The following is a 20,816-nucleotide window of genomic DNA, read 5'->3' on the forward strand; positions in this document are numbered from 1 at the left end:
TCTGAACAAACACTTGTGTGTTTAAAATTACTTTAATGGGTAATACAGGCTTTTGAATGAAATGAACCATGTATGCATACTTTGAGATATATTTTTAAAAGGAAAATTTTATAATATCATTTAATGTGATAGAATTTACATTGTTCTGAAACAGAATTTACTACTATTCCAGTGTTCATGGGAAAAAGACAACAGCTTTTGTAATACATTTTTGTGTTTTATTCAAAGTTCTAGATATATTTTTTAATGAAGAAAAGTTTTTCAAATTAGTCATTTATGAAATAACAGATCACAGTAGACACCAGTTTTCCAACATAAAAGTTTTTTATGGCTTTAACTTGTATCTGTAATTGAAAATTAATTTCTTTTCCAAACTGATATATGTAATTCTATGTTCATGTTTTAATAAATCTGAAAAGGCTGAATTAGGACAAAAGACACTAGGAAACGACAACTACATACATACAGCACAGCCACAGGAGCCATAATGGTGCAAAACATCTCTCGACACTCTTTGATTCCTCTTGTATTTCTTTCCAAAACTTTATTCTCTAGTTTATTCCATAAAAGACTGAATAAGGTAATATATATGTAACAGCTACAGAAAAAAAATATAGTATACCCCTGTTAATTCTGCCACTTACTAATTCTGTATATGTAAATGAAGATTTTTTCTCTTGACTTGTCAAAGAGAGTGTATAACAGTAAAAAGACTATGGTTCTGCAAGAAAAAGACACAAGACTTGGGAACTTATTTACTTCATATACAGCTCTGGATAGAGGTCATATCCTTCACAGCATCCTATGGCCCTGCACACCAAATGTAGGATAGGAAAAAACTGGTTAAAGCTTGAAACAGCTGCCTTTCAGCAGTCTACAATAACAGGTTTTCCATGAACTTTGGAATAACCTCTTTCTACACATTACAGCAGATCTCTCCAGTGTACAGAAGTCAGGTTGAGCACCTGATTGAAAACCAGGTTATCTTTACTTTACAGTTTACATCACAAAACTAATAGCTACACCTTCATCCCTCAATTAACAGTACAAGAGTAAAGATTTTAAGAACTAAATTATGCTACATTACCATACAATGGCTAGCACTAAGCATGCAGACAAGCCAGTAAACTGAATTCTAATTTCTTTCATTTGTGGCTCATCATATTTGCACACACGACACACTGCAGCATAAAATCTGCCACAGACACACTGTAACGAATTGCATTTGTGCATACTACTATAGCCTACTATAGCCTTGGCATCACTTCCTAATGTTAGTAGTCCAAAAAGTTAACTGTTAACACATGAAAGAACATTACGTGCACAGATTTAACTTTTTTTTGGTAAGACATACAAAACACTTCAGACAGTTTAAAGTGAATAATATTATTAGTGGATTAAAGTGGCCAAGAATACTATCAGGACACAGAAATGCTGTACACAGAAATGTACATGCATTTAATACATAAAAGCACAGGATATGCAAAAATGTAGTACTAGAAAAAATACAAAAAACTACTACAAAGCACTGAGAAATAATTTCTGAGAATGACTTATTTTTAAATAAGGCTCAGATCTTGTATGAAGAAGAAGAAAAAAAAAAAAGAGTATTTATGTACCAGATAAAGATCAACCAACCAGTAAAATCTGAACTGATACCACTATCACACACTGAATAACCAGACCTAAGTAGAGACTTAGTAAAAGCAGACTTCAAGGCTTTAATGCTTCTACTAACACACTGAAGAAGAACAAATACAAATCACTCTGCTCCTCGTTGGAAAAATTCACAGAAAAATGAATCAATGACCTGCTCCCTTATTTTTTTTTTTTAATAATATCATATTCTAGATATAGTATCTGGAAAACTCCACATTTGCTTAAAAGTATCTTTAATCTAAATATTACAGCAATGTATTTTCTTAAGGTAATTATTTCACTGTATCTAAATTACTAATTTTTCTCTCAGGGATTTAGGAATTGGCATGAACATATTAGTGGGAATATACATGAATTTAAACCAGGAGAAGAATCTTCTTCTCTCAGAAATAGGACACAAAAGAAATCTGGGCCAAAAAAGACTGGGGGGAAATGAAAAAATCATTATATTTTACATTATTCTTGCTCCTTTGGGTTTTTTTCCTGTGCAAACATTTAAGATTTCTGTGAATCCCAAGTGTTAGACAAAATACCTGCTATTATTCTTTACATATTAAAATACTAAAAATCAAGGGACATTTAAAAATGTCTATAACGTTAAGACATGACATTACAAAATCTAACATCATCTTTCCTATGCAGTTTCATTCTCTCGCAAAGTCTTGCATTTTTGACAGAAAAAAAGTTACTGATAAAGCTATGACTTAACTCCTGCTGACAGCATTATAAAGCTGCCTGCTAATTTCTACATACAGCAAATTTGCCTTGACAAATGTCTGTACTGCAAACTATTCTGAGTAATAACAAATTATACAATGCAGAAGAACATCTAGAAAGTGAAGCTTAGGAGATTCAGGAGGGACCTTAACATGGTGTATTTTCACCAGAAACATGGTATTGGGAAAGGTTGTGCAGAGAAGCTGTTGAATCAACATTGTCTCTTTCTTCTATTTGGAACTCTGCTAGTTGGGTCACACAATACTGACAAGAGTCGTGCTTCAAGGTGAGGAGATCTTCAAATGTCCCTTTTATACACCGACTGCAGGGGTCCTTATGTTGAAAGACAAAAGCTTCTGCCTATGACCTGATATGTTATGAGATTCACAAATAAATGGAATGAAACAATCTACTGGCATAGAAGGAACTGACCACAGAAGAGCAGCCATAAATGTTCCACTCAAAGCAATCAAAATATAGATGTCCAGGAAATTCCATGAGGAGTGGTTTAGTGGAAAGTCAGTATTGGTACAAAGGAATCGCAATTGCAGGCCTCTATTTCAGTCTTGTCAACAATGGGTCTGTAAAAAAGGAGTTCTGGATATGTTTATGCCTTCTGGTGTTTATGAAATCCAGCAGAATTCTATTAGTAGATATGAACTAAAATTATTCAACTATATCAACCCAAGACAGTACTTCAGAGGCAAACCCATTCTTCACCACTGAAAAGCTTGCTTGTAATAGATATTTTAAGAATAGATGTAACGTAATAACAGAACAAAAGAGAAAAAATACCTAGAGAGAAGTATAAAATGCAACTTTTCAGCTGTGTTAAGTTGCAATTTTTTAAAAAATCAAACACAACAAAAATACATTTTAGAAATATGATGAATGTTTCTATATGAACACAGAGACATTCAGCACTTTCTCAACAGAAAACTTACCTTTTAAAGTAAGGTTTCTGAAATCCAGAGCAGCTAGGAAATGCTGACTCCACTCTCCACAATGCCCCAACATATACTATTCTGGTGTACTCATGGTGGAACCCCAAAGCAGACTGGAGCCAGGATATGGATATATGGGGTAAGGACTGAACTTCATAAGTGAGTTTTTGTTTTGTTTTAAATAAACACACACACACAACCACAATATTATGCAGTTTTATAAAATTTTCTTTAATCTTTACTTTATATCACAGGGACATAAAATAAAGAAAATAAGAAATCTTATAAAACAATGCAATATTGTTGAAAAAGGGTGGTGGTGGAGGGAGAAAACTTACCTTACCCTTAATAGGCCTGCTCCATTCTGCAGCGGGGTTCTGTGGTTTGTGTGACATCACCAGTCTAGTGTTTTCTAGTGATGTCACAAAGAGAGGGAGTTGGTGAACTGCAGCTGCTTTGGACATCAGATACCTAAAAGAAAAATCAATACTTTTTCAATTCAAAATGGATTGATATCGAATGGGCCATTTCACATACTTACTTCAATGGCAGTTTCGACCGAATAAGAATGCACGATGAGATTATGTATTCATATCATACAAATTCATCTATAATTGAAAGTGGGTTTATTCTGAAAATGCTTAGAGTTGTCTAAGTTCCTGAAACTTAGTACCTTGTAATTTACCTTTAACAAAATCATTCAAGAGCTACCCAACGATGTTTTTTAAGGATGTAACTGAATATAACAGGAAGAATGACTTGTAGCAAGTGACATATTTAATCAGTTTTACCTTTGAGACCTTAACAGCAGTTAGTGAAAAGGCATCTCATACTAGCCTTAAAACATTGGTTGGTTGTTTTTCATAAAATCCCAGAGCTTGCAGGTCCATGACCAAGGTATTTGATCATATCAAGCTATATCCTAAAATGGTATCCTATGCTATTTATTAAACACTGCAAACAAGTGAAGCAAAATAGAAAAGGAATATATTTTTGCTGCCAAGTGTCTTCATCTCCTGATGTATTTCACTGCTATGAAATTATTTTTCATTAATTTAGTCCTATGTTCTAATTTTCTTTAGGCAAAACTGCTACATGATTATCATTGCATTCATTAATCAATATGTTTCTTGTAAAGATAGGGAAAAAATCACAAAAACACAGCAGAAAGTTTATCATCAGCATGATCTTGGAACCTAACTTGGAACAGTGAATGACTAGTACTGAACAGTCACACTTCTCATTAAATGAATTTCTAGGTATTAACTTACTCTTCTGTAACTCATTAAGGAAATATTTACAAACAAAATAAACAAACAGCTGTATATTTTAAGCTAATGTGGATTTAACTCCCTTTCATATAGCTGAATTTTGCATCTTCCTAACTCTGGGTATACAAGTATTTCTCTATTCTTCAGCTAAAGCCTGGAACACAAGCCCTGTGAGGAGAGGCTGAGGGAGCTGGGGTTGTTTAGCCTGCAGAAGAGGAGGCTCAGGGATGACCTTATTGCTGTCTACAACTATCTGAATGGAGGCTGTAGCCAGGTGGAGGTTGGTCTCTTCTCACAGGCAACCAACAAGGGGACACAGTATCACAGTATCACTAAGGTTGGAAGAGTCCTCATAGATCATCAAGTCCAACCCTTTACCACAGGGCTCAAGGCTAGACCATGGCACCAGTCTCAAGTTGTGCCAGGGGAGGCATAGGCTGGATGTTAGAAGGAATATGTGATAGCTATGCACTTAACCCATTAGACCTGCAGGAAATTATTCAAATCCTACAGTGCTACCAAAATAAAATCTTGCATTTCAGTAAACAAGGAATTTTTTTTCTCTCCAAGACATAATATAATATGCATTAACATAACCAGGACATATTCTAGAATTAACTGTCTTTTTCAAAAGTTAATTTTAGAATAGACATTCTTACTGCAAATTCAGCTCACAATATACTTCTAAAAAAGTCCAACTTTTTTGTATCCTAAGATTACCCTCAGTCATGTCAGTTTCACACTACACAATGGCAAGACAGGATGTAAAAAAAAAGGGGGGAAAAATCAAGTTCTGCTACCACAGAATCAATCAGGTTGGAAGAGCCTCCAATATCATCCAGCCCTATCCAATCAACTAGACCATGGCACTAAGTGCCTCATCCAGGTCAAGAAATGGCTGAAGGGCCAGGCCCAGAGGGTGGTGGTGAATGGTGTCACATCCAGTTGGCAGCTGTCACTAGTGGTGTCCCCCAAGGATCAGTGCTGGGCTCAGTCCTGTTCAACATCTTTATTGATGATCTGGAGCAGGGGACTGTGTCCAGCATCAATAAGTTTGCAGATGACACCAGGCTAGAAGCAGGTGTTGATCTGCTGGAGGGTAGGAGAGCCCTGCAGAGGGACCTGGACAGGCTGGATGGGTGGGCAGAGGCCAATGGGAGGAGATTTAACAAGGCCAAGTGCAGGGTTCTGCACTTTGGACACAACAACCCCAAGCAGTGCTACAGGCTGGGGGCAGAGTGACTGGAGAGCAGCCAGGAAGAAAGGGACCTGGGGGTACTGGTAGATAGCAGGCTGAAGATGAGGCAGCAGAGTGCCCAGGTGGCCAGAAGAGCCAATGGCATCCTGGCCTGCATCAGGAACAGTGTGTCCAGTAGGACAAGGGAGGTTACTCTTCCCTAGTACTCAACACTGATCAGGCCACACCTTGAACACTGTGTCCAGTTCTGGGCTCCTCAAGTCAAGAGAGATGTTGAGGTGCTGGAACGTGTCCAGAGAAGGGTGACAAAGCTGGTGAGAGACCTGGAACACAAACCTTATGAGGAGAGGCTGAGGGAGCTGGGGTTGTTTAGCCTGGAGGAGGCTCAGGGGTGACCTCATTGCTGTCTACAACTACCTGAAGGGACTTTGTAGCCAGGTGGGGGTTGGTCTCTTCTCCCAGGCAACCAGCAATAGAACAAGGGGACACAGTCTCAAGCTGTGCCAGGGAACATATAGGCTGGATGTTAGGAGGAAGTTCTTCACAGAGAGAGTGATTTCCCATTGGAATGGGCTGCCCACGGAGGTGGTGGAGTCACCATCCCTGGGGGTGTTCAAGAAAAGACTGGATGAGGCACTTAGTGCCATGGTCCAGTTGATTGGACAGTTCTGGGTGCTAGGTTGGACTGGATGCTCTTGGAGGTCTCTTCCAACCTGGCTGATTCTATGACTTCAGACTTATGTCTAGTGACTGCTTGAAACTTCTCTATGTCCATTGTAACTACAAAATAAACATAATTTGTACTAGAATCTAATTCTTGTTACTCTAGATTCTGTGAGATTTTTATATTAATTCCATTTTTACTCTACTTTCTAGTCATGCTGCTTTAAATTGAAACATACCACTTCACAAGTCCTAATGAACAGATCAAAGCTGGCTGGCATCCTAGCTGAGATATTCCTTGGAAAGTTATCCTCCATTCTTTCACTAGACAGTATATAGAACATTAGAATCAAATCCCTCAAGACCTCTTTCTGCACTCCCTGCTTTCTGATTTCCAGTCAAGTGCTCAAACAGTAAACTAACTTACTTTCTCTCCTCTCCCTCTTGAAATATAGTGGGTGTCAAGTAAAGTCCAGTAGCTGAAGGGATACTTTTTACAACACCTCTGTCTGTAGTATTATGTACCACTTAACCTGCCACAAAATGACACTTTTCCTGTCAAATGCAGTCCCATTTTCTTTTGCCCCTAGATGCTCTCTCCTGACCTTAAATATGCCTTTTTAATTGTGGCAGAACACAAGTACAGGTATTTGTGAAACTGCATGGTAAAGTGCACTAACTGACTGTGCAGCTGAACAAAGATTTTTCTATACCCTCTCTCATGGGGTGCCACAGAAAAGAAAAGCTGCCAAAAATACAGGGAGTAGTAAATATTTATCTGGCAGCAGATTTTGCTTATGTCAGTTAAAAGCATATGTGAAATCACAGCCTTGCTTCAGAATTGTGGCTAGAGTTCAAGAGTAAAGCAGTTCAGGATGAGGTAATACGGAGTTCACGTTCTGTATAAAATTAAAGAGCTGAAAGAAAACTTCATTTTCCTCTTTGAAAACTTAGGGCAAACTGGCACTGAGGCAAATATCATTGTTGAAAGTAACTCACTAGTAATCAAGCAGAAGTGAAATACTTCTACATGGAAAAGTATTACACATAGGTAATTCAAAAGGCAATGTAGGTATGCAAAAGAACAGAGCAAACTGCTTTAATCAACCAGACATGAGAATTCTTTTCAACAGATTTATTACTTCATTGTTGTAGAAAAAAACTGGTAGTAATGCCTACACTTATAACTACCCATAGCTTTCCATTATAAAACTCTTGTTTAACTTGCAAAACAAAACTTGTTTGGTCTAAAAATCCTTCATGTAATTTACTCTTTCAAGCTCCTGTTTTAGCAAGTGCCATATACAGGCAGTTCAACTACCTTCAAAAAAGGGCAGGAAAACAGTAAGTTTAAGCATGTTAAAGAAGTCTTAGAGCTCAGCTTTTTAATTACAGCCTATAGAACTTCCAAGTTCTGGAGAAGGAACTATTTTTAAGTACTCTAGAATGGTCCCTCAGAGCAAAAAAAAAAAAGGCAGTTAGGACTAAGAAAAACACTGTATTTGAAGTTTTAATTAGACAAGTTGTATTTCTACTATGTGTTAACACTTAAAATGAGCTATAAAGCCTGCCTCTAAGTAGCACGTGCTGACAACTATTACACTGGAATTGCCAAGGACAGGTTACTATGGCTTCACTTAGGTCATTACTGCAAACAAACAATCAAGGGAGTCACAATGAAGTAGCAAGAATGCCACCATCATCAGGTCAAAACAAAAAAGAAGTCTATGAACAGCACCAAAATAAATGGCATCATTAAACCAGTCTTTCATACTAGGTCAACTTTCCATCATTTAATTAGAACAATTTTTTACTTTAAATAGACTAGGCATTTCAGAAGAACTGACAAAATCTGTTCTAGATGCTTCTGAAAATTCCACTGCCATTTGTAACAGAGCTGAAGAATGAAAATCTGCACTTCCTCTGGTGACTTCCTTTGTAAAATCAAACCTCATTTTAAAAAATTAAGTTTTCTGACTATTCATTTAACATCTTTGCATTTTTATTTTTTAAGTGAACATGAACTTTGCCTGGCAATTATTCTTTTAAAATAAATATTCACTGTACTGTTTTCTTATCATCACTTCTTCAGCTATTAACCCTAGCCTTATTTCTCTGTATGAAATAATCTAACACAAGTGTTCAGAGACCCAGGATCATAATCTGCTAAATCTAAACAAGCATACACAAAGATTGTCCTTACCTGACAGCTTCTGAGTGCTGAAATGAGTCGTATCTTAACTCTCCTATACTTAACTGTTTGAGGTTTTTTAAGACTGTGAGACTAGAACTAAACATAGCATTCCTGCTGAAGTCATGTAACTTATTTACATAATGACATTATCAGGTTTCAGTTCAAAGAGCAATTATGACATCTTCAAGGGTAGACAAATGCTGAATAAGTCTTGTTGATATGGTTTTACTAGCAGACTAGTCTCAGCTATTCTAAGATCATTGATATGCTGATGTGTACTCCATTTTTTTCCCTTTTTCTTCCATTGTTGACATAGCCTTTATAATAACTTCTTGACAATCTTATAATAAAACTCATTTGCAATGTAGCAGCTAAAAATAATTTTAAGTTATGTCTGGTTTTATTCCTTTGGATATTTTAACAATTATTATGCTGTGTCTCCATCAAAAATTTCTCTTTCACATTTGCATTCATATTACCTCTCATCTACCATGTGTCTCCCTCATATCTCAATCATTTAAAGATAAACTGTTTCTGCATGAGACTGAAGATATTTGCAGACATCAGCAGCCTACATTTTAAGGTATACGAAAATCCACATTTTAGACAACTACTGCTTACAGAAATGCAAACAGAAGGTCTAATAAACAGAACTGAAATAAGAGTTGGTTATAGAGGATCGTTTAAAACGAGTACTATTCATGTACTTAAAACCATACACTATCTTGATGAGAACCACTACCTCCTACAAAACCCCAAGCAACCATGCCAGATTCTCTCATCAAAATTTTGATATTTTCAGCTGCACAGACTGAGTGATCCATTGTACATCTGTAAAATCTGTACCTCTATCTAGCATCAAAAGCCAGACAGCATGTTTTCCTGTGTAACCTATTTGAATAAAAATTAAACAAAACCAATTTAGTAACTTACTTGAAAACAAAAGGAGGCAGGAATCCTAATTAGTAATTTAAGAGTCAGTTTACACATGTGATCAGCAACGCATCGGCAGATATAAGAACTGTATCCTGTAATTGCTTGTTGGGTAAGAATTTGTACTCAGGAAGAATGGTCACACGTTTAATAAAAACTACCTACTCTTTCCAAGCTATCACCACTACTCACATTTTATTTTGGCAGTGAGAAGTGTTAACACAGTCACTGAAGTTACTTATCATAAAGCCATTGTGAACAGAGCATCATATATATGAAAAATTAAGTTTACATTCTCCAGATTATAAGGCTTCATGCATTACCAAACAGGCATCAAATCTTCAGTTGACAAGCCTCAGTAAACAACTGGCACTGTCTCATACCCAAAGAAGAGAAAGCTTTTAATGTCACATACCGATTTTTTTTTAATGTCCTCCAGATCTTTGAGTTCATTCTCAATCTTTGTGATTAATTCCCTGAGTTCATCAAGATTAGTGCAAATAAGCTAAAAAACAAACAAACAAAAATACTTGGTATCATGGAACTTGCAGAATGACAAGTAAAATCTAAAAAAGCATGTTATAACATAGTGTGGCCATTTGATTTTTATTCTTTACAGTATTTTTAAATATGAGAAAAAACAGGACTTTTTAAAAGGAAGAAAATCTAGTTAAAAAACACTTCACTCTTCAGACATGAACTGTGTCTTTGACTGTAAGCTTCCATTTTAAAATGTAGGTATTTTCTTAAAACTTCTGTGGAAGGCAGCTACCACATTTATCCCAAGCACAGTAATAAGTTGGAACAGGTTTGAGTACCAAACATCAACCTAGTGAATTGAAGCATGCTAACTTTGGACAATGCGGTGGTTACAACATGATGACACTTGCTACAACTTCTTCCTCAATATTTAATTTACATAGAGTATTCATGAAAGAGAAAATGTCAAATCTATCTGTTTTTAAAAAGTAATATATTCTTATTCCTGTCTTCAGAAAATAGCTTTCTACCTTTTTCCTCTGAGAATATGGATGCTGTTAGTTGGAAAAAACATCAAACAAAAGTAATATGTATAATCTGTAATCTGTATAATTGCATTTAGTGCAATTAAAGACTTAATGAACTGGAAATTTGTAAGGTGTTAGGTTCTTTCAGGTTTTCATCTGTTAAGACTCGCTTCTTCCTGAACATCATTAGGTGGAAAAGTTTTTATCGCTACTGAGTACATGTTGAAATAATTAAAAAAAAATCTAATCTGAACAACAACAACAAAAAACCCCAACAGCAACCAAAACAACAAAACAAAAAAAACCCATATTATTTTATTTCAATTTCACATTAAGTGTAAGTAGATTTGCAGCAAGTTCATCATAAAACTCCTTTCGTTTCCCCATTAAAACACAGAACTGACACCTTTAGCAAAATACATATTTCAGAATCCTGTAACTCATACATGCAATTCTTTTCATAGCATTTGCATACATCTGAGAGCATTGGGGAACTGGAATGAGTCAAACTGAAGTTCAGTGTTCATATTTATCAAGTTTAAACCAGCAAATTAATAAGGAAATTGGCACTGTTTTGCAGTAGATGATGTATGTAAAGTCAATTTGAAAAAAGGTTCTCTCTTCACTCACAAAATAGCATTACTTACTATGTGCAACTCCTACTAGATTCAACTTGTATATCTGTCCTGCACTTAATTTCCAAATACACATGATGGGAACTGAAAGCCAAATACTGGCTGTTCTCTTCCCAAATGATCTGCAAGACTTCTATTATACTGTATTATTATATAAAACTATCCAAGTTTGTCACATTAAGCCCTTGACAAAAGTCAATAAGGCATGGATAAAGCAATGATATTCCATTATTTGCCTATATACCTCACAATTCAGTTTTTGAATGTTACTACCACATTTTATTTTCTCCTATACAACACATTTAATTCAGTGGACTATGAATCAAAGATTAAGCAGAACTATGAAGCAAACACAGATAGTCTTTATTTGCTAGAAGTGGGTGACTTTCTGTCTAGGAACTCACTTCTAGAAATGGAAGAGTTTGTAAAGAGGAGCATGATTTCACTGTTCTTAGTTGAATGCTGTCCTCGGAATACCAAACTCTATCTTTGACTCTGCTATAAAAATTTCCTATATGTCTTTAGACAATTCATGCAGCTGAATTTCTCATATGTCTGGTCCTGTTTCTCAGGAGCCCACTTTGCAAACTCATTAGCATGCATCAGTCCAAATTATGCCATTGGGAAGAACAATGCCAAGATATAAAGTTTAGCTGCCTTGGGGCTGAAGATGACAGGGAAAACAAATCAATTCTTTTAAGTCCAAATTTTCATCAGAAGAGGTGTACATTTGATGCTAATATCTGTGTGTCAGCTACTCATTGGTAAAATAAGGAAGGCAACAGCAGCTCAGCATAGAGGATTCAATGTAAAAATGAGTTTAGTATTTCAAATACTCCAATACTTCATTGAAAGCCATTATGAAAAGGTTCAATATAATTTACTATTTCTTTATTCACAGTATGGAATCCAGATATTTCTCATAACGAGATGATGACATGTTTCAGTTTTCTGTGCTTAGTTTGCTAATTGTCTGAAAATTCCATTTTCTGCAAACAACACTGTCTTTCTGTGTTACGGTGTGTTTTAACAGCTAACATGACAGGGAAAAAAAAACCAAAAAGACCCTTACCAAAGTGTTAATGCTACAATCTATCTGCTGTCACATTCCAATAGCTCACCTATAGTGCTACATACTGCTCTTAAGAATGTGTCTTAAGATCATCTATAATGAGAAAAAGAATCTGAAAAGTGTTTCCTTCATGACTTAACAAAAGCAGTGAAAATACAATTAGTCTAGTCACTGTTCTCTAGAACACTACATGGTGGTTTACAGATTCATAATGTAAGTATTTCCACTAACGTCCAAGTCATGTAATTAAATACATGCTAACAACAACAACAACATATTCTCACATCAGGCATAGTGCTTACTAGATATGGGCTTAATTTTCACAGGCAATAAGCATCTTACTATTCCACCTATCTATGGTTGTTTTTTTAAAGACTGTTGTTATAATGACAAATACAAACCGAGTGTACTCCTCCAGATCACTGATGCTCTCTCCTAGACCCCTTAACTACAGCCAATTCTTTAGCACAATATGGCTGATGCTTAACTTCAGTTTATGTATAATGATCCTAAGCTCTACTTTGATTTCCTATGAACCTGATTTTCATTGCTGATAGACCCTAACTTATATAAATATGAAACTATTAAGAAAAGGTTAGATGGAAAAGCTAAAGTTAGCCTAGATCCTTAATATGTGCTGCTTTTTACCTTGTATAGTACATGTTCAAGAAAAGCATGGATGAGGTACTTAGTGCCATGGTCTAGTTGTTTGGATAGGGCTGGGTGATATATTGGACTGGATGATCTTGGAGGTCTCTTCCAGCCTTGTTCATTCTATGATTCTATGTAGGTCTACATAGCTACATCCATATATATGAGGGGAAAGGATGAAAGACAGAGACAAAGCACGTGTTACCAAAACTAAATGTACTTTGTAATGGGAAAAGAAACCCCCAAAAAACCACATTAGGGTCCTGTCTGTAGATCAATATAATTACTGTGATTTCTTTAAAACATTAAGGAGCAACAGCAAGGATAATACTGGAACACAGGATTTCTTTTTGAAGGAAGTAGTCAACAGTCAATTAACACATGATCTATCAAGCTGTAAACACATCAATAACTTTTGAAGCATTGAAAATAGGACATGGTTATTTTGTCTTTTTATTTGGTAAAGAGAATTTAATTTACAGCTACTTTAGTTTTGGTGGGTATTTTCTGTTTTGTTTGATTGGTTATACTGTGTTCGGTTTCTTTAAAACAATCTTCAGATAAGACATTAATACAAGGTCTGAAATCATACACAAGGCAGGAGTGATGTTCACTTTACTGTTTCGTCCATGATATTCAAGCTATGATAGCGAGTAGAGAAAAAAATCTGTGCAATATGTTTTGTGATTCTGTGCTTTGCTCAAAAAGTGGTTTAAATATGGTATTATAAATGTTGAGATTAAGAAGCAAAACTACCTCTGATTTTTTTCTCCCAATAGTTTATTTTAATGTATAATTTGGGTCAGCAGACATATTAAAATATTTGTTATTAATAATGTTATCATCTTTAATGCCAAGTTATGATTTTTAGGTAAAAGAGATACAATTCTGTACAAGATCTAATGAAAATAAAGTGCCTTATGGCCTTTTTTATTTAAGCATTCTTAGGCTACAGACACAAACTACATCTTACAACTTTTATTTACTTTCTTTCTGAAAAAATGATTTTTATATATGAATACCAATATTCTTATGGTTATGCCCTCCCTCGCATACTTCACAGGGTCTGTATACACTCAAGCTGTCTTAGAAAAGATTTTAAAGGTATACTTTCACCTTCAAACAGTTACTTAATTCCATCAAGACTGGCTATCTATGAATGTCAAGGACAGTATCTTGAAGCATACATTACTAGGCTTGTCCCAGGTTAGGGTGGAACCCTCCCCTGGTAGAGTAAACTCACTACAACATGGATTTTTGGAAAGTCAGGAAAAATGTAATTGTATTTCTTACAGTTTAAACTAAATACAACAGTATAAGGAGAACAAACTACTACAGAAAAATATAATAACCTTAAGGTTATTAAGGAAGATGGAGAAGGGGTCAAGTGACGGCAAAGCAGCACAAGCAGCAGCAGCCAAAACAGCAGTGAGGGATGACAGCATCAGGCACAGCAGAAGCAGCAAGGGGCAGGTACAAGCTGTGCTTCCAGACATCAAGCTCTTGATGCTCCAATGAAATTACATTAACTTATCCATTGTTGCCATTATACGGCCTATACCTAGAATGTTCACCTCCCCACTCAAAGCTTCCACTTCTAAGTTTCTCTGTTCTGAATTTTTTTTACATCTGAGCTAGAAATCTAGCTCAAATGGCCACAAGGCTCTACAAATCCCAGAAGTATTCCAAATACGAATGTTTTAATATTTTTGAATACTTCTATGGTCTTACCAGTCCTCCCTGTCCTCTTGAAAAAGGCATATTAAATTGTTTGAAGTTTCCTAGGAAGATTAAACTGCTCATACCAATTCACACATTCAAAGATTGCTATGTAATGCCTTGATGGGGGTTGGAAGGGACCCCCAAAGGTCATCTTGTTCAACCCCCCTGCAATAGAGACACCTCTGACTATATCAGACTGCACAGGGCACATCTCGAATGTCTCCAAGGGCCTCAACCACATCCCTTTGCAACCCATTGCAGTATTTTGTCACTCTCATTGTAAAGAACTTCTGCCTTACATCCAACCTAAATCAACACTGCTGCAGCTTAGAACCATTGCACTCGACCTGTCACCACAAGCCGTTCCAAACAGTCCTTCCCCAGCCTTCCTGTAGGTCCCCTTCAGATACCGAAATATAATCATAAAGGTCTCCATGAAGCCTTCTGCTCCCCAAGCTGAACAGACCAAATTCTTTCAGGCTACCTTCACCAGAGAAGTGCTCCAGCACTCTGATCATATTTGTGGCCCTTAGCTTCACCTAAAAATCATGTAAAGCCTAGCTTTGATTAAAAGAGCCAGAATGTTTTCTTATTACATTTCTCATTTTACATGGTAAATTTAATGATATGTAAAAGTACATTTTATATTGATTACATGTTGGGTTAAGTTTTAGATAGTCTGCTAAACAGACTACTTAAATACAGTACCTTATACTGTAAAGATTTCTAAACTAAGTGTGTGGCATGCAGGTATTTTTGAAGTTGCTAATAAACATTTTAGCCACTACAACTGGAATACAGACAAAAGTCATTGTACACTTAAATATCAATCTTTCCTCAATATTGACTGTTAGTAACCAATTTTCTCACCAGAAATTCTACTAAGTTCATCTGAAACACATCATCATTAGGGAATAAAAAGATACAGTGCAAAGATTTTACAAAGCAGTCATGATTTAGAATGGGTCTGTTGCTCAGAATAACACAGTTGCTTTGTGGGGAGAAGAAGAAAAAAAGGCATAGCCAAAGGAGAACTTTAATCCAAGCTAGCATAGACACACATATTTTGACTTAGAACTGAAGTACCTTAATATTTCTATAACAGTTCCACAAAACCACATTATCATAATTATTACTCTTTTCTTAGTGCTCTCTGGTCTAAAGGTCGCATGCAAGTAAGAGGTAACAGCTGTAAACAAGGTGAGCACACATGAAGCTACACATGTGTTGCACTTCCTTCAGTAAATCAAGATAGATTTCAGTTCAATGACCACAGTGCATACCTTGTACTTTTATACCATAAATTCTATCAACCTTAATAATTCTATGAACAACTCCTAGTTTTTACAGGTATTGTCCTGTAGCAGATTTATCCAGAGTCTCAAACTGTGAAACAGTGTGTAAGGTGCACATAGTAAAAAATGTTAAAACATTCTCTACGAAGAAAATGTGAATTTAAGTTTTAAAAAAACCCTATCAGATTAAACTTTTTGATTAGAAGAAGAAAATTAATCTTTGAATAGGATTTCCAAGGTCTCTATCAGAAACCAAAGGATTTTTTACAGATATTCAGACTTCAAGTGTTTAAAATAAAAACTGAAATAGTTACCTGAAATTCTGGTATAGTAGACTTTGTGACATTTTTCCTCTTCTCTGTGATTGCTTTTTTAGATACAGATTTTTTTCCTTAGAGTAAAAGAGAAAAGCTTCATAATGCTGTTTGTTGTATTTCGTTAGTAAAACCAAATTACATACAGACTTGAAAGTTAAGTTGTAACTAAGAGATGGCTGACAGCTAGTCATATAAACATATCGAATCAGAACTAGACTCTGCAAAAGCAAACACGAAACAAGTATCTGTATAGGGCAGTCCTTTCAGAGGGAAGGATATCAACCAACCAATTAAATACAAGAAAGAACAAACTCATGATAACACCCAAAGCATACCACCTAAAAACTTAAGTCATAACAGAAATACATCATTGTTCTAAGAGAAGTGAAAACCAGAACTTACACCACAAACATATGAAATACAGCATTTGCCTGTATGATTTGCTCTGACACTGTAAAATGAACCACACGTTAGGGTCTGGGACCTCTGTATCTTACAGTAAAAAAAAACCTCAAAGTACAGGTAATATTTAGAAAACCTTGACTTAACATTTTTAAGTCAATTAAATCAGATTACTGATGGGGTTTTTTTTGTATGTAGCAAAATCTAACATTTTAGAAGCAGCAAGCACTTTTCTATAATGCCTTCCTCATCCAACTGCATTACAGGAGAACATGGAAGTAACTAAAAACTTCCTTAAAGGTAAGTCAAGTGTTTTACTGGCTACAATGCCAGGGTTCACAAGTCTCACATACTACTCAAATCAAGCAGAAATGTCACCAAACTATATATGCAACATAATGAAGTTTTCTATATGATTATTTCTGGAAAAATGAAACAAGCTCACTTTTGACCTGCTCATTCAGACCAAAACCAACACTTCTAAAATTACCTATTTGCTCACATTTGGGAGTTCTAAACAGTAATTAATTTTTTTTTACCTTTTTTTTTTTAAAAAAAAAAGTCTTATCAAACATGAGGGATTGGAGTTTGTTGTCAAACAATCATTACAGATACCTTGTAATAACATAAATATCAAATCTATCTGTGCTTATATTAGTTAAAATATTAGCAGGAATTGCATTTATTTTTTTCCTAATAGATGCTTCCTTGTGTGTGCAAATGCATACATAACATATACACACACCTACTCACAGATACCTAGGTATTCTTATTTTCACTTGATTACACAGTCCTAATTTCAGTTTATTACACTGTTTCCTGAATATTTTAACTGAATCTGACAAAAAACACACTTAAGAGAGAGGGGCCTGAAGGATTTAGATTTGAAACTCCACATAAACTCAAACCACATAAAAATCAGTAAATTAACCAGTATTTGAAACTCTGCATAATAAATATATAACAAAATTCAAAGAGTCCTCATCTATCAAAACAGCCAACAAAAAAGATAGCAGTTCTTTTACGTACTTTATGAATCCAAATACAGTGAAAACCTAATTGCTACTTCTGAGAACAGTGCCGTTAATTTAAAGAAATAAAGCAGACATATAATATAAGCTTTCTTAACAAATAACTCAAATCCAAGTCTGGTCATATAGTGGCTCCTTGACATAGCCCTGTAAAACAATGTTATCTGGCAGGAACATGAAAGGACAAAAACAATGAGGCAGGTGGACTGCCTTGCTTCTTTACAAAAAGAAAGATCTGAATATGATTTAAATGAAAATCTTAATTTTATTCATATTAATATTTAATTAGTAGTAAATGTTTTCAGTCTATTTTCCATCAAATATTTTCTATAATATTTTAAGCATCAGGTTCTGTATGATGCATTGTATGTGAAAAATTAAAAGAGTTAACAGAAGTATGCTCTCTTCTTCTCCAGTATATCCTTCAAAAAGAGGGAAAACATATTAAGAATAAAGAAGCATTTCTTCCTTTGCAGCAGAACCTGAAAAGCATGCAGTTGGGAAGATAAAGGGTAACATATAGAACAATAATAATAAAACAAAAATTAACAGAGCATGACAATATTGACATAAGGATTATGACAGAGCATGCCTGCTAAAATGTATGTACCATAAGACAAATTCCATCTGCCATGAACTAAGAATATATATGCATACAGAGTAGCAACACAGCGTCTTTCTCACTTTGTCACTATACACACACCAAATGTCTTATGGTTCAGGCATATATCACATATCAAAACACAAGAAAACACTACAAATGGGATACACAATGAGTAAGAGTAAATATACACATCAAACTAACTTTGGCAAACTCATCTTCTACCTTAATAACATCCTTATGAAATACCAAATTGAAGTAGTATTTCTCACTTACCAAGTTGTGGTCTTTTTTTTTTTTTAATTATCTAGCAGCTTCTCAAGGAAAAAAAAATATGATAAAGGAACATTACTATTTAGTACTTCTCAGCCAATACAGCTGCACCTGTGATCAGTTTCCAAATTGACTTTAGAACCCAAGAATATTCCAATTCATTTAAACTTTAAGCAGAAAAATATTTGGATTAAAATAACCAAGGATTGTATTTCCACAGCAAAAATCTATTGAGATCTGCTAGTTTGGAATTCTCAGATCACGAGCTGACACATTCAGCAAAAACAACAGCAATGTTAAGGATGTCAGCCTCTATCAACTAACCAGTGGTTCCTGTCACATGCAACACAACTACATGAACATTTCAGCTATGCCGTCACAGGGCACTCACTCAGCTTCAAGTGCCAGGCTGAGGTGGGGACAGGCTCTGACTGGAGAGTAAAATCACTTAGAGGTTAAACAGACATTTGGCTGTGAGTGGCAACTTCTCAAACCACTCCATTAAGGCCTGCAAGAACTCCTTTGGCATTATCCAGGCAAAGGGACTATTTTAAATGTCTTATTTACTTCAGCAGATGAAGTAATGTTTCTGACAGCAGTCAGACACACTTTGAATCACAGTATGATGTACCTTTCAGAGCACACTCAATACATAAATGTATTTAGCTGCTGAGTGAAAGCAATAGAAATTAGAAAATACATCTAAGAAATCAGGAAAAAAATTCTAATAAGAGTTCATAAGCATTGTATCTTCAGGTTGCTTATTCCAAATCAACACATCCAGCTTGCTTCCCACTCCTCAATCCCTACACCTTTTACTAGTCATAACGTATAAATTACTTAAAAAGAGTTCTACACAGACAAAACAAAGTGATTTCAGTGCAAAAAAATCTCGGAGGGGCTGCAACACTAGTTAGGGGCATCGAAAAGACCCCACTAGGGAGATTAGATGCAACTGAAACACAAGCTATCTCAGGTTGATCTTGCTATCTGAGGGTGGAAAGGGGGGAATAAATTATAATCCAAATATTTTCTAGTCCTGTTTTTACAGAGCACTGTAACTAGACACAATAGAACTTCAGTGGTGTTTCTGAAGATACCAACACTGTGCACTGAGTACATCATTATGACTTGCAACTTATTGCAAGAAATGGAGATCACAAAACAGTGACACAGATAGGTCAGTATATGTAAGGTACTGGGCCAATGAAAAGCCATCCATGTACCATATGCAAGACAAAAAAGAAACAGGGAAGGAAAGTTATCTCTTGATGGTGGATTTATTACTAATTAATTTCCAATGTGTCTCTTAAAACCAAATTCAAAGTATTGTCTTTATTTACACATTTCATTAGCATATCAGAGTTTGCACTCATAGCACAGGATTTAGTCTGGGATCTACTCAAGACCTAAAATTCTTTGTCACTGCAGACTAAAAAATAGAAATAATAATAAAAAAAGATTTCTCACTGAGGGTGTGAAACTCTTGAAGATGGCAACCTACTTTAAACACTTTTGCAGAAAAAGAAAGGAAACTTGGTCCTCATTTTTTTCCCAATAGTTCTGTAAATTGCAGAGCCTTGATTTGGAGTTTGGGTTATTATTAGTTTTGTTGTTTAGTTGTAAGAATGAAAACAGCAATAAATATATTTGGAGAGCTAACAGTCACAGAAGTGAATACCTCACTTTTGCCAAATACTACATATATAAACTTCACCTTTAACCCTGAAAATTTATGTTTAAATGTAGGTATTTGGATTTTTTGGAAGGTGGAGTTGGAAATCTATATCTTAGGAAAGGTCTTTGGATAATCTGCACAAGTCATAGAATCACAGAAACATTCCAGTTGGAAAAGATCCTCAGGATCATGAAGTCCAATCATAATCCCTACTCTACAAAGTTCACCCTTAAACCATATCCTCAAGCACCACATTCAAACAACCTGTAAACACATCTAGGGTTGGTGACTCAACCACCTCCCTGGGCAGCCCTTTCTTAATGTTCAGTGTAAACCTACCCAGTTGCAGCTTGAGGCCATTCCCTCTTGTTCTATCACTATTTACCTGTGAGAAGAGTCCAGCAGCAGCCTTCCCACAACATCCTTTCAGGTAGCTGTAGACAGTCATAAGGTCTCCCTTCAGCCTCCTTTTCTTCAAACTAAATGGCCCCAGCTCCCTTAGTCACTCTTCCTAAGATTTATTCTCCAGGCCCTCCACCAGCTTCATTGCCCT

General features: G+C 35.6%; 1 protein-coding gene across 1 annotated transcript in view; it reads right to left on the bottom strand.

Moving 5' to 3' along the window:
• Nucleotides 1-20,816, bottom strand: part of BRD10 (bromodomain containing 10) — a 54,433-nt gene that overhangs the window by 18,370 nt on the left and 15,247 nt on the right. The window contains exons 4-5 of the mRNA XM_064176732.1: nt 16,276-16,352; nt 9,995-10,084 (exon numbers count right to left, since the gene is read on the bottom strand). Of these exons, the coding sequence (XP_064032802.1) occupies nt 9,995-10,084; nt 16,276-16,352 (167 nt within the window). The remainder of the gene's footprint in view (nt 1-9,994; nt 10,085-16,275; nt 16,353-20,816) is intronic.

This window comes from Pogoniulus pusillus, chromosome Z, assembly GCF_015220805.1.
Source record: "Pogoniulus pusillus isolate bPogPus1 chromosome Z, bPogPus1.pri, whole genome shotgun sequence".
Taxonomy (NCBI): domain Eukaryota; kingdom Metazoa; phylum Chordata; class Aves; order Piciformes; family Lybiidae; genus Pogoniulus; species Pogoniulus pusillus.